At 33.2% G+C, this 26,401-nt stretch overlaps 3 protein-coding genes and 1 long non-coding RNA gene across 6 annotated transcripts; 1 reads left to right on the forward strand and 3 right to left on the reverse strand.

The window, feature by feature from the left end:
- Positions 1–642: 642 nt before the first annotated feature.
- On the reverse strand, positions 643–2,811 carry LOC111777494 (amidophosphoribosyltransferase, chloroplastic). The gene has a single exon (XM_023657133.2). It carries the CDS (start codon positions 2,702–2,704, stop codon positions 962–964), a length of 1,743 nt encoding a protein of 580 aa, XP_023512901.2. The 5' UTR covers positions 2,705–2,811; the 3' UTR covers positions 643–961.
- Positions 2,812–5,923: 3,112 nt separating this feature from the next.
- Positions 5,924–9,038, reverse strand: LOC111776885 (uncharacterized). Of its 3 annotated transcripts, none has more exons than XR_015412176.1 (3): positions 8,858–9,038; positions 6,321–6,762; positions 5,924–6,210 (listed from the first exon to the last, which is right to left on the reverse strand). It is a non-coding gene; the product is annotated as an uncharacterized LOC111776885 (long non-coding RNA). The 3 variants fall into 3 exon arrangements; XR_015412175.1 differs by having other exon boundaries at positions 7,819–9,038; XR_002812317.2 differs by having other exon boundaries at positions 6,321–6,500; positions 8,858–9,020.
- Positions 9,039–11,543: 2,505 nt separating this feature from the next.
- LOC111777296 (protein SMALL AUXIN UP-REGULATED RNA 12-like) lies at positions 11,544–12,328 on the forward strand. Its single transcript, XM_087118704.1, has one exon. It carries the CDS (start codon positions 11,553–11,555, stop codon positions 11,997–11,999), a length of 447 nt encoding a protein of 148 aa, XP_086974830.1. The 5' UTR covers positions 11,544–11,552; the 3' UTR covers positions 12,000–12,328.
- A 12,128-nt stretch (positions 12,329–24,456) lies between these two features.
- Positions 24,457–25,277, reverse strand: LOC111777300 (protein SMALL AUXIN UP-REGULATED RNA 51). Its single transcript, XM_023656837.2, has one exon. The coding sequence runs from the start codon at positions 25,178–25,180 to the stop codon at positions 24,848–24,850; it is 333 nt and encodes a 110-aa protein (XP_023512605.2). The 5' UTR covers positions 25,181–25,277; the 3' UTR covers positions 24,457–24,847.
- Between the last annotated feature and the right edge of the window lie 1,124 nt (positions 25,278–26,401).

Here is a 26,401-nt window from a genome sequence, read left to right on the forward strand (position 1 = left end):
CTAGTTCCATCTAAAAGTAATAGCAAGAACCACGCACATCACCGTCTAGTTCCATCTAAAAGTAATAGCAAGAACCACACAAGTCATAAACTAGTTCCATCTAAAACTAATAGCAAGAACCACACACATTACCGACTAGTTCCATCTGAAAGTAATAGCAAGAACCACACAGATTATAGACTAGTTCCATCTAAAACTAATAGCAAGAACCAAGCACGTTACCGACCAGTTCCATATAAAACTAATAGCAAGAACTACACATGTTACCGATTAATCCCATCTAAAAGTAATAGTAAGAACCACATAGGTTATAGACTAGTTCTATCTAAAAGTAATAGCAAGGACCATGCACGTTACCAGTTATACACTCGTTCAATCTAAAAATAATAGCAAGAACCACAAGAACACACACGTTTATAGACTAGTTCCATGTAAAAGCAAGCACACCCAATTTGCTAGGATCATAAACATCAACAACACTGCAGAAACATATCTTCACCCAGCAAAAATCCAATCAAACCAATTTTTCAAGAGATTTCAAAGAGGCAAAAACAAATCTACAGCTGATCACAAAAATACTACGCCTTACAAGGGTAAAAAAACCAAGAAAATCATACCATGTTTGGCAAGATCTCCCCGAACTAGCCATAGTAACAGCATCCTGTCTCCCCTTTTATTATTACTGTTATATTTTAACAACAGTCAGGGCGTTCGGGTCGGAGTATACCCAGAACATTCGACTTATTCTATAACAAACGACATTCGAAGTGACATTTAAAGCAACAAAGAATGCACAATCAGCATAAGCAACAAGGTCCTTTTTGCAGCGCCCATTAATCATTACATAACTTATTACTATAAATTATGCATTCCCATCAGTAATCACTTCTATAATTCTAAAATGGTGACGGACATAAGAAAGACAAACAAAAGCAAGATGAGTTTAGTTTAGAAGTAAAGATCAGATACCCCCAACTTTCTCCACTGTGGGATGATTATCAAGATTCTGGTTTCTATTGGCTTGAACCCATCCTCCATCAATGGATTCCAAGCTCCCATTCAAGCCATCATCAACGAAATCTCCTACCCTTTTCACTTTGATCTCTCTTGGCTCAACTGGGTAGTTGCCTGAAAAGCATGCATAGCAATAGTTTGGAGATTCACTGCCCAAAAGCTTCTTCAAGCTATCAAATGGCAGAAAAGCAAGTGAATCAGACCCTATAAACTCCCTTATTTCCTCCACACTCATCCTGTTGGATATCAGTTCTTCAGAGCTTGGTGTATCCACTCCATAGTAACATGATGCTATAATTGGAGGGCAGGCTATCCTCATATGCACTTCTTTTGCCCCTGCTTCCTTTAACAATCTCACAATCTTTGAAGATGTGGTGCCTCTAACAATTGAGTCATCAACAACCACTACTCTCTTCCCTTCCAACACTGCTCGAACCGGCGATAGCTTCAGCTTCACGCCGAAGTCACGAATCTTCTGCGATGGCTCGATGAATGTCCTCCCCACATAGTGTGACCTTATGAGGCCTTGTTGGAAGGCCACCCCAGCTTTGGCTGCATAGCCAAGTGCAGCCACTACTCCTGAATCTGGAACAGCTATCACAACATCACAATCAACAGGGGCTTCGGTGGCAAGTATCTCCCCGAATATTCGGCGGGATTCGTAGACAGAACGACCATAAACAACGGAGTTCGGGAGAGCAAAGTATATGTGTTCAAATATGCAAGATTTAGGCTGTGGATGAGCCATTAAACAAAGGGATTGAATACCATTTTTATCAACCACCACAACTTCCCCAGGGAACACTTCTCTCTCATATGTAGCTTCAATTAAATCAAGAGCACAAGTTTCAGAAGCAAACACAACAGCCCCATTACTCCTCCTACCCATAACCAAAGGCCTAAAACCAAAAGGATCACGAACAGCTACCAATTTATCTTCTGTAATGAAAACCATAGAATAAGCCCCTTCAAGCTGTTCACAAGCATCAACAATCCTCAACAAGAAAGGTCTATGCTTAGAAATCGCAATAAGGTGAAGAACAACTTCAGTATCAGAACTAGTATTGAAAATGGAACCAGTATCTTCAAGCTTAGCTCTAAGAGAACGATAATTAACCAAATTACCATTATGAGCAACCCCAACGGAGCCAAATCGGTAACCAGCAACAAAGGGCTGAACATTCTTAAGCATAGAAGATCCAGCAGTGGAGTAACGAACGTGTCCAATAGCAGAATCGCCAGGCAATTGATCAAGTTTGGCTTCACTGAACACCTCAGAGACGAGGCCAACGCCGGTGACGGACTGGAGAACGTTTTCGTTAACAGAGACGATTCCAGCGCCTTCTTGACCGCGATGTTGGAGCGCATGGAGAGCCAAATAGCAGAGGCGAGAAGCCTCGGGGTCGCCATAGATTCCGACAACGCCGCACTCCTCACGAGGCTTGTCGTCTAAATAGTCGCCGGAGAAGAACTCGGAGATGGGGCTTCTGGCCGCGGCGGCGAGGAGGGGTTTAGGGGGATTGGAAAGGGAGAAGGAGTGGGAGTGAGAATAGGGGAAGTAGGATTTAGGGAGGGTTTTAGAAGACAGAGAGAGAGGGGTTTGAACGGAGGGGTTGGGAGGAGAGAGAAATGAAGAAGAAGAAGAAGAAGAGAGAGAAGGGAAGGTGAGGGTGGTGGTGGCGGCCGCCATGGGAGGAGGAGGAGGAGGAGGAAAACTGGGGATAAGAGTAGAAGACGGTGGCGTTGTGTGAACTCAGCGACGGAGAAGAGGGAAAGCCGTTTGCTTTTGTTTATTCTATTAATGGTCGTCTCTAGGTTTATAAACACTCTCAAAAGCTTCCACTTTTCAAATTCTTTTTATTTCATTTTCCCAAAATAATTCAATACTGGCGTAAGATCCACTGCGAGCAAATATTGTCTTGTCCTTATGGCCTTTCCCTAGGGCTTCCCTTCAAGGCTTTAAAAGGCGTCTGATAACGTAAGGTTTCCACACCGTAACAAATGGTGATTTGTTCTCCTCCCCAACTAATGTGGGACATCACACACAGGTTGTATTGGAAAAATTTCTTGGACCTAACTGATTCGATTAACGAACTCGAATAGGTTCATAACTCAACTATTTATTTTCAAATTAGATCAGGTTTTATGGTTCGATTGTTCTCATTTATCTACAATATATATTACATTAACTAATGAATTATTTTTTAAAAAGTGAGTAACAGAATTTGTGAAATACATGTGGATAAATCATTGTACCAATAATTAATGAACACAAATTCCTCTTTTTGGTGGTTAGTAATTAAAGTTTATTTATTTATTTATTTTTTATTATTATTATTATTATTATTATTATTATTATTATTATTAAAGTTTATAAAGAAAAAAGAAAGTATTTTTTTTAATAATAATAAAATAAAGAATATATGATTTTTGTTTAAAATGGGATTTTATTTTAAAAAACGAAATATGTACTTAATACCAAAATTATATCTAAGGAACGGTTTAAAAAACTTTTTAATTTGAAATTAATTAAAAACAAAAAAATAATAAATAAATAATCATACTATTTTTGGACTTTTTATGTACGTTTATATATTGAATTTATACCTTATTGGTAAATATAAAACAATTTTATTACCATTTCTACCCTACAATTTACCTTTAATAAACAAATTTGCATGGTTTTTTTTTTCCATAAAATTTTAAAATTTTACCCATTTTTTATTTACGGTTTAAACATTTTAAAGTGAAATAAATTTTAAAAAATAATAAATATATTTGTAAATACATTTAATAAATAGTCATCCACTCGGATTGTTTTACCAAATTTTGGTGGCGAGGGAGAGGGAAGGGACCAAGGTTAAAGAGGTCCACGTACTCTGAATGGTGACGTGTCAGTACAATCCATTGACCTGCTCAAACTTTTTTTTTTTTTTTTTATCATTTAATTCAATCACATCAAATTTTCAATGATAGGAATTTTCCCTTATTTATTAAAAGTAATTAATTAATTAATTAATTTGAGTTTATTTGTTTTAACAAGCATAATATTTTTATATAATAATACAAAATATAATATATTAACTTAGTTTATAAAGTTAAAAATATATAACAAATTTCTCGATTATTTATTATTTTTTTTTGTTATTTTTTTTTCTTATGTTTCGCTGTAAAATAACAATTTTGATTTATTTTATTCCACGTAAAATCCGCGAACGTTTAAAAATATTGGAAATATTGACACGTCATATGAAAATTTAATTCCATGCGCGCTGACTAAGTAATAATAGTTGTAAAAAATTATTAAAAAAATTCAGTTTTGATGGAAACGTCAGCACATGGCTTTTCCAAACTGCATGGCTGCCAAGTCTGAGGTGGAGATTTCTTTTCTTTTTCACCGCTGACGTGGAGTTTTTGCTGACATGGAGTTTATTAAAAAATATATATTTAAAATAATTTAATTCATTGTCTTTTATTTGCTTAAAAAAAAAACCAAATTCAAAAATAATTTTTTTTATTGATACCTTCAACTATTTTAAAATTCAAAAATATCCAAAAAAAAAAAAAAAACGTAACATTACAGTGCACTAGACACGAGTCGTAAGGTAAGGTGACTATGTTAGGATGAGTTGGTGGGCCCATTAAGTGTCGAATTTGGATTTCAAATTCTGATCCGATTCCTAGACATGAGTCGTTATATTTCTTCTTGATGTATGAGCCGAACCTTTATTTGTGTGTGTTTTTGAACCTATCACATCACGCTTATTTATTTATTATTATATTATTATTTTATTATTTTATTATTTTAGCATCACAATGTAAACATTGGGATAATGGTTGAAGATAAGTATGAGCCAAATTAGCTTTCCTGAAAAATTTGAGAATTTTATATTTTAAACTAAGTTTTATCTATAAAATCATGATTCATGAGGCCTGCCTCAAAACCTAATTTTATAATATTGGTTATTAAACATATGCATGATTTTCCTTCCTAAAGTCCCTTGTATTCGACAATAATTAAGGATCAGGTAGAAGCGCGCACGAGACTTCTCAAATAGTTCAACAAGAACAATAAGTCAAAAGTTGATCCAACGAGATCATTAAGCCAAAGGTCGACCCAAATAGACCAACAAGCTAAGGATCAATTGTCCAAGTATTAAAATAGTTGAAGTGTCCATCGTCCAAGAATATCAATATGCCAAGAGTTGACCTAAGAATAGACGCTCCCGTCCTTGTCAGGTACATGTCCGAACAAAAGAATAAAAATTAATGAATAAAGTGAAAAGGGAAAATTTTAAATTATTTTAATATTGATGGAAAATTAATGAAACTAATTTAATTCTCTTAAATTAATCAATAGAAAATGGAACCGGGAAATATAATACATCTCAAAATTCAAAATCTAAACGTCAAATAAATATTAGGTTAAATTAATAAAAATGCGCTTAAATTTTATACTGTCTCTAAAATATGCCTAAACTTTTAAAAACTTCGATAATACCCTTAAACTTTTTTAAAAAAATTAATAAATATTGATATCATTAATTTTGGACGAGATAGTTAATATTTGATTTAAAAAATAAGCTTCTAACTTTTAAAATGGTTTTAAAATATCATTTAACTAAAAAAATAGGTTTTAAAAATTAAAAAAATAACATTAAAAAAATATAGTATTAATAAAACTTTCCAGTAAAGTAAAACAACCTTTAAAATATTTATTCTATTAATTAAAAATAATATTAACTAACATTCTTCAATGGTACAATGTTTATAAAAATAAATAAATAAAAGTGTAGCAATCAATTGATTTTTATTGGACAGATTATTTATTTTCAATTCGACATTTAATCAATGGAAGAAAACTATATGGAATACTTTAAAAGGATCTTCTCTTTTCCACCAAAAGAAAAAAAAAAGAAGGAACAAGTTGCAATGATGTGAACAATATTTCATCTCAACAAACACCCTTTTGTGAATCGAACACGATTCAATATCGAGATCGAAGAGATAAAACATCTAAATCATGACAAATACTAATACGAGTATCTGTCGGGACATTTTTGTTGATATCGATATTTTAATTTCGGGTAGAATAGGCAATTTCTGTCTATTACCTTTGATGATGATCATAGATTCTGGATGGTATTGTGGAGAATGTTGAGGAGCATCATTCTGATATTTTAGTGCCTTCTTGCTCTGCAAATAACAATTTGGGCTTCAAAATCATATCATCCAAAATCAAGGCTAAGCTAAGGACAAGGACAGAGGTAGTAAATTTGTTGCTTGAACTCGTTACGATGACGAACCTTGCGAAAGTGAACCGATGCCTCAGCACAGATGAGCATATGTAATGTTTTCATCAGCATCATCAGCTTTGCAGTCCCTGTCATCTTCAGGAGCATCGGACAGTTCCGATTGCTCGAAGTCTTCATCGTTAGTATCCTTCTTTTTGTCCTTCATCCGATCCGATCCGATATAGAAATTACCTGGGAAAGTTTGAATCCATAATAGTACAGGAAAGAACCATGAAGCAATCTTCCAGTTGCTTAAATTTAGATAATTGCAAAAGGAAGTGACTAGATGAGTTTTAAACAGAAGTCTTTGTGATGTACATTTAACAGTCAAATCTATTACCCCATTGGTACTCTTCATAATCGGGAGGCCTCCACTCATTGGGTCATGCGTTAGATCCCACATCAGTTGAAGAGGGGAACGAAGTATTCTTTATAAGAGTGTGGATACCTCTCCCTAACAGACACGTTTTAAAACTGTGAGGCTGACGACGATACATAATGGGACAAAGCGGATAATATATGTTAGCGGTGGGTTTAGGCAGATACAAATGATATCAGAGCCAAACACGGGGCAGTGTGCCAACGAGGACGCTGGCCCCGAGGGGGGTGGATTGTGAGATCTCACATCGGTTGGAGAGGGGAACAAACCATTCCTTATAAGAGTGTGGAAACCTCTCTCTAGCATACACGTTTTAAAATAGTGAGGCTGACAACGATACGTAATGGGTCAAAATGGACAATATCTGTTAGCAGTGAGCTTGGGCTGTTACACCCAAATTCACTAATCCTGAGCTACTTTGCCCAACCCATGGTGAGCTTTGAAGATAACAAAAATTTTACACTAAAGTTTTATGGCTAGAGACACGAAAGTGAGCATAGCTAAGTGAACTAAAAACATGTTCAATGGCTAGAGACTTAAACCCAGGACATTGGAGCTTCCAACATCTAAGACCCTTATTACTTAAGACAATCCATAGAAGGTGAAGAGTTAATTGGCAAAAGTAAGGTTGGACCTTCATAGTACTCAAAATTTCACAACAATAAAAAGGTATATTGTTCACTCTTTTACGAAAAAATCTCTACGTTGCATTTCACATCGACGACGACAACAAGCAATGGAGAGCAAGAAAACTGATTTCTGGGCATGATTGAAAGTCAGGAGGCTTACTACAGTCGAGCAAAAAGAGCAAACCACTAAACATCTCAGTCATGTCTCAGAGAAGACCAAAGAGTTTGTATTGCACTTAACATATCCATATATGAAGCTAAGTGAAGGAAATATTTTGAATTACAGTAAGACAAAGAGGAAAGTCCTAAGCTATATGCAGCTCAGCTCACACAATGTTCAAACATCAATAAAGAAAACATAACCACCATTTATGTAGCTGCCACTTTAAGTTCAAAAGCACAAGTGATCAGGATTAGTTGGTTTATGAAAAAGGAAATCAATGAACTTTTTTCATTTGTCTCTACAGTAGAATTAGTCCCAGATTGAGAAGCAATGGTTTACCCAGTGGTTGATGTCAGCATAACTTCTCAAAGATTCCTCCAAAAGCATTGTCGTCCTAGCGCGTATGTGAGATCCCACATCGGTTGGAGAGGGGAACAAAGCATTTCTTATAAGGGTGTGGAAATCTCTCCCTAGTAGATGGGTGGATTGTGATATCCCACATCGGTTGGAAAGGAGAACGAAACATTCCTTGTAAGGGTGTATCGGTTAGCCTTGTTAGGAATCACGAATCTCCACAATGGTATGGTATGATATTGTCCACTTTGAGCATAAACTTTCGTGACTTTGCTTTTGGTTTCCCCAAAAAGCCTCGTATCAATGGAGATGTACTCCTTACTTATCAACCCATGATCAATCTAGCCGATGTAGGACTCCTCTCCCAATAATTCTCAACCGGCCTTACAAGGGTGTGGAAACTTCCAACTTTGAGGGGAAGCCCAAATAGAAAATCTCAAAGAGAAAAATATCTGCTAGCTAGTGGTGGGCTTGAGTTGTTATAACATACTTCTCCATGGTGGGCTTGGGCTAGGGCTAGGGCTAGTACAACATATTTCTCCTAATTTTCTAGCCTTCCTCAAGAGCTCTCTTCAATTTCAATATCTCCCCAAGAGTCTAATCCTCGAGCTAAATTTTTGAATACTTCTTCACTTGTGCTTCAAAGAAAATGTCAACCAAGCATTTGCAAATGGGCTTCTGAAGCCTCCTAATCATTTCCCAGTGGCTAAAACACAGTATAAACACAGCCCAAGATGCAACCAGCAATTGAATTGTGTAGCAATTTAAGAAGTCTAAATTCCATAGAATCCCTTATCTTCAACAAATGAACCGCTTGGGTGCAGTGTAAATATTCAATCATTCCCTTTAGGTTTTAGTCCTTTGCTTCAATTCTTTCTCAGTTCCATAATGTAACTACAATTTCAGGGCATAAAGAGCACAAAAGGAAAACAAAACCTAATTCTGTTACGCACTACAGAACATCGCAAGAACAGCAAAAAGTAACCCTGCCTAGCTCTTCAATTTGAACAATCTCTCAAAATACCTGCAAGTCGCCGGAGATTTCGACATCGGTGATCGAGGTGAGAAACGAGAGATATTTATCCGCTCCCGAAGAGGCCTCAGGAAGAATGGCGTACTGCAACACCTCTGAATCTGCCGGGATCCCTTTTAAACCTCCGTGAATTGGCCATACACCATATGTTGCGCCTCTCATGATTTTAAAATATTTTTATTACATATTGTCATTAAACTCACCGTAGGTTAAAAAGAGAGGTTTCCATTATGTATATTTCCATTACATATCACTGTCGACCTTACAGTTTTAAAATGCATTTGTTACCATCAGCCTTACGGTTTTAATTTTTAAAACGCATTTGTTACTATCAGCTTCACGGTTTTAAAACGCATATGTTACTGTCGACCTCATAGTTTTAAAACACATCTGTTGTCGTCAGCCTTACGGTTTTAAATTTCCATTACGTATTGTCGTTAGTCTCACGATTTTAAAAGGCATATGTTAGGGAGAGGTTTGTACACTCTTATAAAGAATGTGAGTTTATTCTCCTCTCCCACCAACGTGACATCTCACAATTCACCCCACTTGGAAGCCAACATCCTCTCGCCGTCAACCTCACTGTTTTAAAACACATGTGTTAGGGAGAGGTTTCTACACTCTTATAAGAAATATTTCGTTCTCCTCTCCAACCGATATGAGATCTCACAATCCACTCATTTGTGGGCCAGCGACGGCTCAATACCTAGCTCTGATACCATTTGTAAGAGCCCAAGTCCACCGCTAGTAGATATTATCTGCTTATATGCTTTGATTCGTTACATATCGCCGTCATCCTCACGATTTTAAAACGTGTCTATTAGATAGAGGTTTCCACACCTCTTCTCTCTTCAACCCATGTGAAGTTTGCAGATACATTTATAATTTTTTAAGTATTTCGTAACTATCATATTTTTAAAATCACTCTCATTCAGACGTGGTCTCTGTTCATTCATATACATCTCTTTTACTCGACTGTCACGTATTGTCCTTTATTTATAATTGTCGAGTAGAATTTCTACAATTTTTTATAATATTTCCAGGATTTAGAAAATTAAAGAAATTAAATTATGGGTTATTCTCTAATTTTGGAAAAATTGGAGAAAATTAGGTGTTTCTTATTTTATTAAGTCTAAATTGATGAAAGTAAACAAAATTAAAGGAGTGAAAATAACAACAAAAATGAATTTTAATTTTAAATTAGGCAGTCTAATGAATCACACTGCTGCCAAGTTAAGAGATGCACAACATCGTCTTTTTGGTAAAATTTCAACTAATTACCATTTTACTATCAATATTTCCATCTATATTTCAAGTAATTATTTAATATTGTTCGACCCATATCATACAATCATGCTGATGTGGCAACCAGTTACCGAGAGTAATACCGATGTTACCATAATATATGAATTTTTTCAGTTGGAGAACTATTTGTGACCGGAGAAATTTTTAGTTGTGAGATCTCACATCGGTTGGAAAGGAGGACGAAACATTCCTAAAAGAGTGTGAAAACCTCTCCCTTGTAGATGCATTTTAAAACCGTGGGCTGACGATGCCTTACAAGGGTGTGGAAACCCTCTCCTCAGTAGACGTGTTTTAAAATTGTGAGGCTGACGGCCCCTTATAAGGGTTTGGAAACCTCTCCCTAGTAGACACGTTAGATTGACGGTGATACGTAATAGGTCAAAACCTTGTAAGAGTGTGAAAACCTCTCCCTAGTAGACGTGTTAGGTTGACGATGATACGTAACAGACCATATAAAGATGTGGAAACCTAGTAGATGCTAGCAGTGGGTTTGGGCCGTTACAAATGGTATCAAATTCAGACACCAGACAGTGTCTAACGAGAACAAAACATTCTTATAAGAGTGTGAAACCTCTCTCTAATAGACGCATTTTAAATCCGTGAGACTAACGACGATACGTAATGGGTCAAAGTCTTATAAGAGTGTGGAAACCTCTCCCTACTAGACGAGTTTTAAAACTGTAAGACTAACGGTAATACATAACAGGTCAAAACGGACAAATTAAATTTTGGCAGTATATTTAATAAATATGTTACATTTATAATTGTCACCACATGAGCCACATGACTTCTATTTTGAGAGTATGGTTTGAGATATAGAATGATATTATTTAAATCATATCTTATAAAAAGAAAAGGATGCTTATGACATTAAATTAATTTTATATGGACATATTTATCCAAAAATTTCAAATATTATGGGACCAACTTTATTGTATAAAATAATAAATGATAACTAAATTATATTCATTGAAATTTTAAATTAATAATTAGTAAGAATAATTTTATTTAAGTGATTTTTAAAATAAAATAAAATAAAATATCCACAAATTACTAAATTCTAACAAATAACGGAAATTGATTTATTTATGGATTTATGGTTTAAATATTGTTAAAAAAATTCCCGAGAAAAATGTTAAATGGTTGAGTGTATTAAATATTTTTTTTAATTTTAAAATAAGGTTTAAAAATTAAATTCATAATTTAAAATAAAGAAAAAATATTATGGTAAATATGTTGAAGTTGAAGGGTAATTTGGTACACTGGTACTTATTAAGGCTTCGAATCTTGTATGATACATCCCCGCAACATACTGCGCTAAGGGCTATCGTTCTCTTTCAATCACGCTCTCCCTCTGCAACCTTCGCCGGGGAAAACAAAAATGTCGTCAGTGGTGGCGAAAAGCAACAAGATCCGGAGCATTGTCCGGCTCCGGCAAATGTTACAACACTGGCGGAAGAAGGCACGTGCAGCGGCCTCCAGAGCACCGCCGACTGATGTCCCCGCTGATCACGTTGCCGTATGCGTTGGCAGTGGCTGTCGGCGATTCATTGTCCGTGCGTCCTTCCTGAACCATCCGATCTTCCGGAAGTTGCTCTCACAGGCTGAAGAGGAATACGGCTTCGCTACGCGAGGTCCTCTGGCGCTTCCGTGCGACGAATCGGTTTTCGAAGAGGTTATCCGAGTCATTGCTCGCTCCGAGTTGAATAACTCGTCGCGAAGTTCGAGTATCAGGGATTTGCAGAGGCGATGCGATAAAGATGTCAGAAAAAACCTCGAGTATTTAGGCGAATCGAGACCTTTACTGTACGGATTCGCTGATAGTTGAAGCGTTCGAGTGGCTGAATCGCCGCGGATTCGACTCGGAAATAGCTGAATCTGGTTCCGGTAAGTCGATACGTTTTTTTTTTTTTTTTTTTTCCTTTATGTGCTAACAAATATCACACTGGTAATATTCGGATCATACCGAAGCTACGGTCCTCCTCTGGTCAGATTCGACCAGAGAGACGGCCCGACGGGCTTTAACGGTTGCTTTAGCGAGTCAGTCTGCTATGAATCAGAGCCTGTAAATGCCTTAATGAGGCCTCCATTTACTTCTTGCGTAGAAAATTGCAGACAAATATATGTATATACTGCGCTGTGCATTTGTGCTTAAAATCCTTTTCTATTGTTCATTGATAGAATAGTTCAAATTTGTATGTGATAAAAAATGGCCAAAGTGATCAAGATTTTAGGTCAAAATCGTCTGTCACAGATCGAACCACAAACTTTCAAATAGAAATTTATGTTTGATCCAGTAAACTTGTACCATTTGAGTTTTGTTTAATTTAGGTGGATTGATGTGATTCATACCATTAATGTTTATTGATTGAGGAGTGAAATTCATAATCAATCATATTAACAATAATTAATGTATAATTAAAGAGATTTAAATAAGAACAGACAAGTGGGAATTAAAGTCAACATAGAGTCTCTTTTTTCACTTTAGAAGAAAAAGTGTGAAAAATTAAAGCATTCTTTGCTTACAATTGCAACCTTAAAAAATGGTTCATAATAATTGCAATTTCTTTTTCTTATGAACTTTACCAAACAATCATTCCCCCCCGCCCCCCCTTTTTTTTTTTTGTTCCCTCAAACAATCATGAACTTCACTAAGTGGTGAATCAATATCATCTCTTAATTTACCCTTTTTTTTTTTCAAAAAAAAAAAAAAAAATCGTTACTTTCGAGATTCCTGTCATGAATTCTGAGATAAATTATTTTTCTTGTCGATTGTTATTAATTAAAGTCTACATTTAATAGGTTGAAATTGACTCAATGAAATACTTAAATTGATTTTTTTAATCTCTTCTAATTAAAAAGGACTATGTAATCTTCATCAAACCAAGTTTACAAATTTAACACTTAAAGTTAAATTAAAAATTAAGGCGTTATTTAAAAATACTTTTAAAAAGTAGAACAAAACAAGAAAATTATGAATAAAAGTAAAATAAAATAATTATTGAAACGAGGGTGAACAAAACTTAATTACATGTGACATCACATTAAAGGTTGGTCTAAAGTGGAAAAATGTATGTTAATATATTGGTCTAATCAAAATGATTCCACCCACCATAGCATATAACATTAATTTGATTAATCATTCACTTCCTTTTCTTTTCTTTATGTAAAAATATGTTCCACAATTACTTTTTTCCTCATTTTTTATCATTCTAAATAATATTTCCATTAATTATATTTGATTAAAAATATTTACCAGACCAATTTAAACATAGTTCAAACGGTCTAATCTAGAGTGGAATCTTTAATCCCAATTCATATTTCAACGATAAATCACAAATGTATTTAATATATGATAACGGTAATTCAACTGATGTGAATATAACTCAATAATGGTTAAAATATATATATATTTTTAAAAAAAAAATTGCAATTAGCTTTTGAAATATAAAATTAGCAAGAAAAAAATTAATTTTTTTTTAACCTAATGTAATTGAGATTAGGCCTTAAATCACGGCAACCCCATGACAAAAAAAACATATAATAAAGTATGTTTTAGTCTTCTTTCTAATGAGTAATCTAGCTGGAGAATCAATAACAACAATTATTGAGTCGGTCAGATGATATTTCACCTGATTTAAATATATATTTTTAATTGAGAGGTCCGAAATTTAAATTAAACTCCTACGTATAATAATAATAATTAAAAAAATTAAGTAGCTTTGAACGAAGGTTATAATGGTCTCTTTTTAAAAAGACAGAGAACGACAAAAACGTTTTAAGAGTAGAGAGACCAAATAAACTAAAGTCGAAAGTAACAAAACCAAAAAAATAATACAACGATGATCCATGATGAGCAACAAGTGGCTTCCATTGAAATTCAGAGAGTTGTGTTCCATATCTCTCGAGAACGAGTAAATACTTTAATTACAGAACGAGTTCATAACAAAAAATGCTTAATTTTTCGTGCTCGTACTATGGTTAAATGACCCACTTCGAATAATTCATAATCCTTAACATAGTTATAACGTTATGTAGTTTTTTGTAACGTTATAAGAAATTGTTGAACTCTTTCCGCTATTTCATAATGTTTTTCACGAACAATTTGTTGTAACATAGTTGACGTTGAATCTTAAAGATCTACGGCTAGAATAGATACATTTGGCAGCTAATTCTCTCGATATTAAAATATTAACATATTTAAAAATTTAAATATTAAGAGATTGTCTAATAAATTTATTAATTAAAAAAAAAAAAAAAGTTAAATATGTGTCCCTTTTGTTGTATACATTTTCTATTATTTGTAATTCTACCCTTCTATTTTATCATTATTACACAAGTATCCCTTTTTCCATTAGTTGACTTAAAAGATAAACAATACGTTGACTTCCACTTTGAAATGGGTCCAACGTTGACACTTCAAAAATTGCTTGGTAAGGACCTATAGATATTGGAATTTACATTTTTGGGACTTCTAAGTTGTATTAATTACGTCATCCTAGGTAACGACTCTGGATCGATGTCACTGTCATTTTATCTGTATAATATTCTTTTTTCGTCTTTGTAGATGCCTTCCAAATTGCACTATTCCTATTCTCGTCAAAATAGAATTTTGAATCTCTAAAAACAAAGAATTACACGTCAATATAACAGTCCAAGTCCTTGTCCGCTTTAACCCGTTACATATCGTCGTCAGTCTTACTGTTTTAAAACACATATGTTAGGGAGAGGTTTCCACACCCTTTGGAGATCTAGCGTCCTTGCTGCCACACCGTCTGGTGTCTAGCTCGTATACCATTTGTTACAACCAAAACCCACTGCTAGTGGATATTAAGGGAGAGATTTCCACACCCTTGTAAAGAAATACCAAAATGAACCAAATTTAAAAAACAATAATGTTTTTGTGGAAAAAAAAACAAAATTGATTTATTTATTTATTTATTATTATTATTATTATATATATATATATATGATGGAAAGTAGACAATTGAATTGAGTGTCTAAAAAATAATAATAATAATAATAAATAAATAAATAAATAAATAAATAAATAAATATATATATATATATATATATATATATATATATATATATATATATATATATATATATATATATATATATATATATATATATATATATATATAATTTTTTTTACATAATTAATGTATATTAAATATCATACGAACCCCTTCTATTTTAGTAGTCGATTTTTTAGATAAAATAACGACCTATAAAAAATTTACTTACCAATCAAACGTATTTACTATTTGACCATTCGGGTTAGGATCACTCGGGAGGAAAATCCCGGTTTAGCTTTTGTATGAATGCAAGATTATATATTCGTTCATATCTCCAACGTTTCTTTCAGGGTTTTTACTTTTAGACTATGTCGAGAAGTCTCGATACAAGTAAAGTGGATAGTGTTGTCAACCACGATTAGATTGGAGAATTTCCACCCGACATGTAATTAAATAGTTATTTAGAACGAGAATATTTAATGTAAGAACCAATAACGAGAACGGAACATGAGAGGGTTGAATTTAATTAGTTTCCACTTGTTGGATGTTAACATAAAGTAGTATTCAATCACAAGTTGCATAGGAGATGTAAACCACTCTATGTATCAAACTAAACCCATTTCTTTGAAATAAAAATGATGATACTAAATATTTTTCAATTTTAACATTATTAATTTGACCAAAGTTTTGTCATTAAGATCGGGTTTTTTAAAATAAATATCTTTTTTTAAAGAAAATATGGAACGGAAAGTTGCACGGTTGTCTCAGATTTTTTTAGTTCAACTGTAATGACTCTAGATTTTTACTTACCCTAAAGTCGCTATTATATACATATCATAATAGTATTTGCTTGCATCTAACCCTAATAACGGAGTCACTTTTCTTAGAATACTCAAGTCATGTGTTACTCTTATTTTTCAGGTAAAGGCAAGACTCCTACGGGTCGAGGCGTGGGTTGTCGGGTCAGTTGCTGTATGCGTGCGAGGCGTGGGTTGTTGGGTCAGTTGCTGTATGCGTGCGAGTCGCGGGTCACCTTTCTGGGCGTGCATCCGACGGGTCGTGTTTTGCAATGGGTCCGAGTGGTTACTGGGGTTGCTATAGATGTCTGGGTCGAGGGTGCAGGCGTCTAGCTGCATGTGTCTAGGCCAAGACTGTAGGTGGATCCGCGAGTCGCGTTTTTGGCATGCGTCCGATGGGTCGTGTTTTGCAACAGGGCTGAGTGGTTACTGGGTTGCTGCAGATGTTTGGGTCGAGACTGTAGGTGGATGGCCCGAGATTGAGTTATGATAAAATTTTGAGTGATTTATTTCCGTTTAAAATGGTTATGATATGTATACAGTAACGACTTTAGGATTAGTAGAAATCTAGGGTTGTTACATCAACACATACAGGTGAATATTCAAATTTTTTTTAATCATTTAGTTGATTATATATGTTTTAATTAGTTGACCTATATATTCTTAAGTCAACACGAAAGACAGAGTTAATATGTCTATTTGTATTTTATAATTCAAAATAATATTTTGACTTTATTTATTTATTTATTTCGTGAATTTTGTTATTTAAGAAGAAATTGCTTTCTATATTACAATCATGTGGAGCTTGATGTTCATCCTTTGTATAACTAGCTAGCACTCACATGTTATGCATGTGCTATTCTTAGAGGCCAAAAGGTTAATTTATACAATTTCAAGGACTAAATAGCAGATAAGTCTAAACTTCGTAGACTTTAAATATAATTTATCTAAGATATCATTATATCTATTAATATAATACTTTTTAAAAAATAAAAGAAAGGATAGAAAAGATATTAAAAATAATAATAATTAGAGAAATATATATATAATGCATGTATGTATATGTATATGTATGTATATATATGTATGTATATATGTATGTATGTATATATATATGTATGTGTGTATGTATATATGTATGTATGTATATGTATGTATGTATATATATGTATGTATGTATGTGTGTGTGTGTGTCTATATGTATGTATATATATGTATGTATGTATGTGTGTATGTATATATGTATGTATGTATATGTATGTATGTATATATATATGTATGTATGTGTGTATGTATATATGTATGTATGTATGTATGAATGTATATATATGTATGTATGTATCTATGTATATGTATGTATGTATATATGTATGTATGTATCTATATATATGTATGTATGTATCTATATATATGTATGTATGTATGTATATATGTATGTATGTATGTATGACAATAATGAAAAAGAATTACACGAAAAAGAAGAAAATAAATTCCTCTCAAAACTAAAATATAAATTACATCAATTCAAACTCATTTTAAGGCCCAATTTCATAAACAAGCCCATTGGGCCTTCAAAGAACGAACAACACAAAGAATCCAACAAAAACCAATCCAACGGTCAGGATCTCTAACGTTAAGGACCGTACACGTAGCATCCTTAGAATCAGGAAATGACAGACAGGTGATGGTATCATGAATCCATAAGTGGGCCCGTCCTATAACAGTACAGATTTTGTACTCTTGCCATTCAGTAAAAAGACGATAATGTCCCCAGCCCTTTTGCCTTTTTCTGCACAAAAAGCTATTATTTATTTATTTATATATTTAATTATTTAAAAAAGAGCGAATATTTGGATCTGTGGCAATTTGGAGAACCAAAAACGGGTAGCCATTTGAAAGCAACGTTGCTTCTGCAACTTGCCACGTGACCAACTTGACCCCTAACTCCAATTTGCCTTTAATAATATATATATATATATATATATATATACCAAATAATTATTTTTTTAAGAAACATTAGTATTTTTAAAAATTAGATTAAAATTTTAAAAATGTCAGTGTAAATCTTATTTAATTAACTTCCAAATTAATTATTATTATTATTTACTTCGTTCCAATTTTCAAGTCGTTATTATTATAATTATTATTTTCTCGAATTCTTATAATACATTTGAATATTTGTACTATAGTATTATATGCATGTGACATCCACATGTGAATGTTATACGTTTTTTTTTATTAATATAAAACCAAACAGTTTCATTATTGTCTTTTCCGTTTTCCATTTTATTATAATATAATACAGATACGCTAAAATTCTTATAAGCTTCTAATCATACATATCATCTGTGTTGGTTTATGATGACAGTTTGTCAAGTAGGTAATATAATGTGTTGAATTTAGATTCTTTTAAATTAATTCGTCACCCGAATTTTTATATTTTTTTAATTTAAGTGAAATATATGAAATAAAATAAGGATAATAAATAGATAATTGGAATTTAGAAAATGACAAAATTGGAAAAAAGAAAATTCATTTTATGGGTTTTATTTATTTATTTATTTATTATTATTATTATTCTTTTGAATTTTGTTTGTTGAGAATTTGAGGTTGGAAAGGGAGAATGAAAAAGGTTTGAAAATGAAATGAAATTAATAAAAAAATAAAAATAATAAAACCCGACAAAGTCTTACTCCAAAGTAATATTTCCTTAGATATGATCCCGACATGTCGTCCCCCACCGTAGATATCGATCACAGCCCCATTCCTTCGCCCTTCCACGCGTTTTCATAGTATGGAATATTTTTTTTTATTTATATCCATATTTATTACTTTTTTTGAAAAAATAAAAAAATAAAAAAAAATTATATTCTACATTAAAATTTTCGAAATATTGTCCGTTTAAAAATAATCTTATAATAATAAATATTGTCCGTTTTAATCCGTTACGTATCGTAATCTATCTCACGATTTTTAAAATGCATCTGCTAGGGAGATGTTTTCACAAGCTTATAAAGAATGTTTCGTTCCCTTCTCAAACTAACGCCGTCACAATCGCACTTTTAATGGCAGCGGACTCGCGATTGTGCGGTACTCACTTTCCAACGACAAGTGAGCTAAGCCAATTTGTTCTTACGTCGCCTACGGCCAAGCGACGTATGCTCGAGCCTCTGTCCTCGATTTTAAGAGAAGGTTTTAGAAAACGAGGGCAGAGAGAGATTTTTGAAAGAGACGTTATATAAGCAAGGAAGAGAGAAATAACAACGGCTCATAATATATAACCTTAGGTAGGGAGAAGTTGACGGAATCTCACGGTAAATCTTGACTATCATTTATTAAAAAAAGTTGTTTTCTCATTCGAAACATGATTCTAAATTATATGTGAATGTTTTTTTTATGATCCAAACCCTATTAACTTCGGATTTTTTTAACTGACATCTTTAGATAATTGTTGAGATATAATATTTGGAGAATATATTAGTTATGGAATATATCTGGATATTATATTTTAATATTATTTTATTCTTAATATTTAATTGATTTATATTTTCTTTTTGGTTAGATATTAGTAGCTAGCTTGTATCTTATTTAAAGCTTATGAATAGGAATGAGAACATTCCAATTTTATTTCTATTTTTTATTCTTAATAATAATAAAAAGATTATATAGTTTAATTTGATTTTTATCATTAACACCGTGGTATATATAAGCGCTGATAAGAGAAAGTAGGTACAAATTTCTCGGTCTTCACATGGGCGACACGATTAACTATACACAATTGTGACGTTCTCCGCCTCAACTAAGGTTTAGAGTTAGTTAAAAATGGTGTGTCAAGTGATGACATACCAATATACGAACACATTAATGAACATATCATCAACACGACGTTGATGTATACTCGAATTGGACGACTTTACGTCGTATGATCGATCGATGTTGATGAATAATAATTTTTTTAGAATAGTTTATTAGTCAACTTGATCATAATTTTTTTTTTTTTTTATGCTCTTTTTCTTGAAATTGATTGAAAGATAATGAGAAATTAAATTTATGAAATATTGTGTAGTTGGATTTCAATTCATAGTCCTTTGTGTTTCTCCTAAAGTGTGGGCTCTATTATTTTCTTTAATTTGGTAGGGGCATCAAATTATTAAATATTACCCATTAAAATAATTATTAATTTTTTTTTTCGCAAAAAATAACCCTAATTTGATCTCGTGATTGTTACAACATGTGAAGAACGAATATAAGAGAGACTTTTGAAAGATACCCCATAATGAGTCGATGACTTCTGTCCGAGGTATAGAAGATTAAAATTATATATGATTTTTTTTACAACGGAATGTTTTAGGTTAAGTGGCTGTCTTCGGTAAGTAAAACTGTCACTCTATAAAGCGAATGAAAAAGTGAAAAAAGTACTACGAGCTACTTACACGACCATGGTTGAAGCGTGGGATGAGTTAAAAGAAAAAATGAACTGAAAATGTTGCCCTAGTAGTTATCGATACTTGACTCGGTCATGAATTGAAAAACTAAGTCTCATATAACACTAATACTAAATTTGTTTACCGAGACTTATTTGAATCAACTTTAAAGATTAGAAACCAACTGATATTTAGGAGTTACATAGCGTGTAGCAGCTCAGGCCCACCACTTGAAGATACTGTCTTCTTTGGACTTTCTCTTTCGGGTTTCCTCTCAAGGTTTGTTAGGACACGTTTTCCACACCCTTATAAGTGAGACTTCGTTCTTTTCTCCAATCGATGTGAGATCTCATAATCCACCCCTTTGGGAGCCAAGCATCCTCGTTGGCACACCGCTCGGTGTCTAGCTTCTGATACCATTTGTAACTGCTCAAACTCACTTCTCTCCACTTGATATGAGATTTCATAATCCACCCCCTTGGGAGCCTAGCAAGGGGAGTCAAGCATCCTCGCTAGCACAACACTCGGTGTCTAGCTCTGATACCATTTGTAACAGCCCAAAACCCATTTCTCTCCACTCAATGTGAGATCTCATAATCCACCTCCTTGGGAGCCCAGATCCTCACTAACACATCGTGTCTTGACTCTAATATCATTTGTAACAGGCCAAACCCACATCTCCAACTGATGTGAGATCTTATATAATCCACCCCCTTAGGAGCCTAACATCCTAGCCGGCACACTACTCAATGTCTAACTCTAATACCATTTGTAACAGCTCAAACCCACTACTAGCCGATATTGTCCCTTCTGAACTTTCCCTTCTAGGCTTCCACTCAACGTTTTAAATCGCGTATGTTAGGGAGAGTTTTCCAAACCCTTATAACAAATGATTCCTCCTCCTCTCCAATCGACGTGGGATCTCAAACGGGACGGTAATATCAGTACAATCTGTGGCTACAAACCAAACCAAACCAAAACAAAGCAAAGAAGATGCATTTAATATGCAAAAAAGGGACCATTTTTCCAACTATGGCAGCCTTTCTTTCCCCTTCATTATCTTCTTTTCTCTTCACTTATTTTTTGGTCCACTTTAGTTATAAAACAAACCACACAAACACAAAGCAATGGGAGAGATTGAATGGTGGACAAAAAGGTAGAAACTTAAAAAGAAAAAAGGGTAAAAGCGCAAGCAATGCCAGCTTTGTATAACCCATTTTTAACAAATCTTAAGGAAAAAGTGTTCTAAGTACTTTTAGGGTTTATGTTTCGCCAAATTCTGCTCGAGATTTATGCCACTTTTGGACCTTTATGCCCTTCACTCCGTCGATGAGTTGAGTTTTGTGTATAGTCTCGAGTTGTGAGACTGAATCGACGTTTAGTTTGTAGATTTATAAATAATCGCTTTAATAACAGGTAGGGAATATATGTGTTTGAAACCGACACTTTTATGCTTGCCCTACCACATAACATGCTTGAATTTAGTCCATCTTTCAAAAATTTTATTTCTTTTTATTTTCGTTCTTATATATTTTGAATTATTCAATTTTCTTTTCATACGAGAATACCCTTTAATGGTATATACCTAAGATTTAGATCAGAATTTTAAAACCGTAAGGCTGATGGCAATACATAGGGTCAAAACGGACAATATCTGCTAACAGTGGGCTTGGATAATTACAAAGAGGGGTGGATTGTGAGATCCCACATTGGTTGGAGAGGGGGACGAAACATTTCTTATAAGGGTGTGAAGCGAAGACGCTAGGCCTAGGGGGAGTGGACTATGAGATCCCACATTAGTTAGAGGGAGAAACGAAACATTTCTTATAAGGGTGTTGACCGAAAATGCTGGCCCCCCAAGAAAGACACTCTTTGTTGGTGTACGTCTATTTACTATTACTCTCATTCAGATGTGGTATCAGTTCATTCCTATGACCCTCTTTTATACGATCGTGACATATCACAAAATTATACACGACCATTAATCCAACTCACGTAGAATTAAATATTAATATCAAAAGCTTTTGATCTAATAATAATGATTTAAACACTTGTTTTTCTAGGAAACTCCAACACAATTTTGGGATTATCAAATGCACACATCCAATCACATAAAAAGGATTCATATCAACAATAAATTACATAAATGCATCTCACTTTATTGCTTTGAAAACAACATCTTTTATTTATTTATATATATATATATATATATAATAATTGAAATATTCAAAAATCTAAAAAAATATTAAACTTTCATTAAAAAAAATATTAAATTTTAAAAAATTTTAAAAAATATTAAACCGTTTAAAATATACTCTTAAACTTTAAAAAAGTTTTATTAATACCATTTTAATTTTTTAAATATTTTTTTAGAGTTAAAAGGTATTTTTCAAACCATTACAAATATTTTTTAATTTTTTTAAATGATATTTTGATTAATTTAATCTTAAAAAAAAAATATCCTCTATTATTTGGTTACCCATGCTTTGGAAAACGATCCTTCATGTGAGGAATTTTTAGCAATTTGCTATTTTTTATTATTATTAAATTACAAATTTAATTAAATTTGTATGTATTTAGTCTCGTAGTTATTAAAAAAATAATAATTATATAAAATTAATATATTCGTGCGTGATAAATTTATGAATTTAAAAAATTATCGAAGAAGTTCAGACATGTTAGACATAAAATTAGAAGTTTTAAGATTTATTAAATACAAAATCGATAATAACTTAATTGATTAAAAATACTGTAACATCGACACGTAATTAGTAAGCGATTGATTGAACTATGACCGCTTAAGAAGAAGTCAACTATGTTACTATAAAAAATAAAACAAAGAAAAATAAATAAATAAAAATGGAAAAAAAAAATATATTTTATAGAATGAATATGACCCGACAATGGTGTCACATGCAAAAGTATATGATCCAATCCAACCACAACAAAATTTACTTTTTTTTTAAAATAGAAATTAATAAAAATGGTGCCATATGTTATTTTCTGATTGGATTATTAGTAATTAAAATATTAATTAGTATTTTTTATTTTTTTATTTTATTTTTGTCACTAAACAAAAATATAGTATTTAATACGCCATAAAAAATTTACAATTTTTAAAAAGTAAATTTAAATTTAAAATTAACAATTTATTCATACTTTTTAAATATATATATAATTATTAAAGTCTAAAGATCACATGGATAAAAATTTAATGATCAGATTTGGCATTTCATGACTTTGATATTTTTCTACGAGTTCTAGCATTCTTAGCATGTATACGCTTAACCATAGAGTTCTTATGATTGAGCCACTCGAAAGGAAGATGCACTTTGTTGGTATAGATAATAAGTGTTTTTTAGTCTTCTTATTTTTAGGACCGCTCTCATTCGGATATAACCTCAGTTCATTCATGTGAGATCTCACATCGGTTGAAGAAAGAAACGAATCACTCCTAAGAATGTGAAAATCTTTTCTTAGTAGACGCGTTTTAAAACAGTGAGGCTGATAACGATACATAACGAGTCAAAACAGACAATATCGACTAGCTACAGGCTTGTGCGGTTATAATTCATAATACCCAGTGTCACACTACGTGACTAAAATGGTGTTTTTAATCTTATTATTCGATGAAATGTGTATCAACATATGAATGACAGACATAAATAATTAAATATAAATAACAATTAAAATTTCCATTTTTAGAAAAAAAGAAAAAAATGGAATCTTTGCTTTAGAGATCAGTTAGATTGAAGATTCACATGCACGAAATAATGTTCATTACATTAAGAACAAAAATAAATAATTAAAAAAAAACACATTTTCTTAAATGACAATATATGTTTTTTTAAGATTAAGAATCTAATAATATTCTTAAAGATTCCGTACACATAATTCTTAAAAATGTACCTTCAAATATTCTTTGACCTAACTTCTTTAACTAGCTGTCCATTTGGATATTTTTTTTTTCAATATTTTTCTAAATAATGTATTTTTTTTTTAAATTTTAATATAATATTGAGCTACGCTGATATTGAAATGAGAATAATAATAATAATTCATGCATTTTTCATTAAAAGAGAAACCGCTCAAAGGGTGTAAAGTATAATCACCTCAATGAGGGAAACATTCGCTATTTTTACAAAGAGATAATAATTTTTTTTTTTTTTTCTTCTCTAACCCTTTTGAGATCTTGGGGTTGGAAATTGGATACTAAGTTAGAGAAGTCAAAAAAAAAAAAAAAAAAATGATGAAGAAATCCATGAAAAAGAAAGTGAAAAAGAAGATGTATAAAAAAGGAAGAGAAATAGAGCTATCTCTCTTCTTTGGCCATCTTCAAATTCTTGTAAATTCTTGTTTTCACGAAAATCCCATCATCAAATGATGAAGAAAAGAGCTCGAGATCATATAACGTTTCGGAACGACGGGGTTTGTTCATCGAAGCATGGAGGAAGTTAAGGATCTGAAGACGTGTTCTTGACAAGGGATGGTGAGACCCATGTAGTGATCGAATCCGAATTCTTCTTCTGCTTGACGGAGTAAGCATTGGAATTCAGGGTTAGTAAGGACGGAGATAGGAACGATGAATCGGCTACGGTTTTCACCGACGTAGACGGCGAAATGACCCTTGGGGACGTCGAGGGGGAGGTCGTCGTCGGCGTCGTAGGCACAGGCATTGTTGGTCTTTCGACCGAGGCTCGAGCAACGTTTGAGGATTTGCTTGAGGACGGTGGATTGGGGGAGTTTGTTTAGCTTTTGGATGGCCATTGTGTTGGTGTTTTTGAGTGTGGGAAATGGGAAGAAATCTCCCCTAGGGCTTGGAGGGAGGAGAAAAAAATGGAGTTGAAGGGATGGTGTGTGGAGAAAGGGGTATTTATTAAGGGGAAAAGGGCTTGTGTTTAGGGGATGAGAGGAAAGGAGTGAAGGACAGGCCATGAGAGTGTTGGGTAATGTGTCCTATGAGATGGTGGGAGCCAAAAACCAGATGGGTCTACTTTTGCTTTGGATGTTGGCTCTCCCAATGGCAACTTGGACCCCCACATAGAGTTCAATACTTAATCAACCTAAGAATTTGTTACCTTTTAACCCCGGAAACCCCGAAATAATGTGGCTAATTATTTAATATCGACTGTAACAGCCTAAACCCACCACTAATAGATATTGTTTGCTTTAGATCGTTACGTGTCATTGTTAGTCTCGCAGTTTTAAAACGTGTCAGTTAGGGAGAGGTTTTCACACCCTTGAGATCCAAGTTAGTTGGAGAAGGGTCTGTTAGGGAGAGGTTTTCAAGGCTCTGTTAGGGAGAAGTTTTCACACGGGTTTGTGAGATCCCACGTTGGTAGGAGATGAGTTTGTTAGGGAGAGGTTTTCACATCCTTTGTGAGATCCACGTTAGTTGGAGAAGGGTCCGTTAGGGAGAGGTTTTCACACCATTTGTGAGATCCTACATCGTTTGGAGAGAAAAACGAAGCATTTCTTATAAAAAGTGTGGAAACTTTGGACACTATCGGTTAGTAATAGACTTAGGTTGTTATAAATAATATCAGAGGCAGACACTTGAGGGTGTGCCAGTGAAAACGTTGGGCCTTAAAGAAGTGGACTGTGAGATCCTGCATCTATAGGAGAAGGGAATGAAGTATTCTCCATAAGAGTGTGAAAACTTATTTTCCTAGTAGACGTGTTTTAAAATCGTGAGACTGACGACGATAAATAACGGACCAAAGCGAACAATATCTACTAGTGGTAAGATCTCACACCGACAAGATTATTAATAATATAAAATTATATTTTTCTTTTAAATTTTGAATTTATTTTAAATGATAGAAATAAAACACGACCAGACATTTGAGTGAAAGAGAGGTATATAAATGAAGGTAATAAGGAGGATATGAAATTATGAATAAGAAATAATTAAAAGAGCCGATAATTATAATTAAAAAATAAAAAAAAAATTAATTTATATTTCCATAATTCCACGGTGGAAAGAAA

This window comes from Cucurbita pepo, chromosome 16, assembly GCF_057944985.1.
Source record: "Cucurbita pepo subsp. pepo isolate OVF chromosome 16, ASM5794498v1, whole genome shotgun sequence".
In the NCBI taxonomy this organism is placed as follows: Eukaryota; Viridiplantae; Streptophyta; class Magnoliopsida; order Cucurbitales; family Cucurbitaceae; genus Cucurbita; species Cucurbita pepo.

Coding starts and splice junctions, on each gene's coding strand:
- LOC111777296 (XM_087118704.1), top strand. CDS start 11,553: ATGTCGTCAGTGGTGGCGAAAAGCAACAAGATCCGGAGCATTGTCCGG.
- LOC111777494 (XM_023657133.2), bottom strand. CDS start 2,704: ATGGCGGCCGCCACCACCACCCTCACCTTCCCTTCTCTCTCTTCTTCT.
- LOC111777300 (XM_023656837.2), bottom strand. CDS start 25,180: ATGGCCATCCAAAAGCTAAACAAACTCCCCCAATCCACCGTCCTCAAG.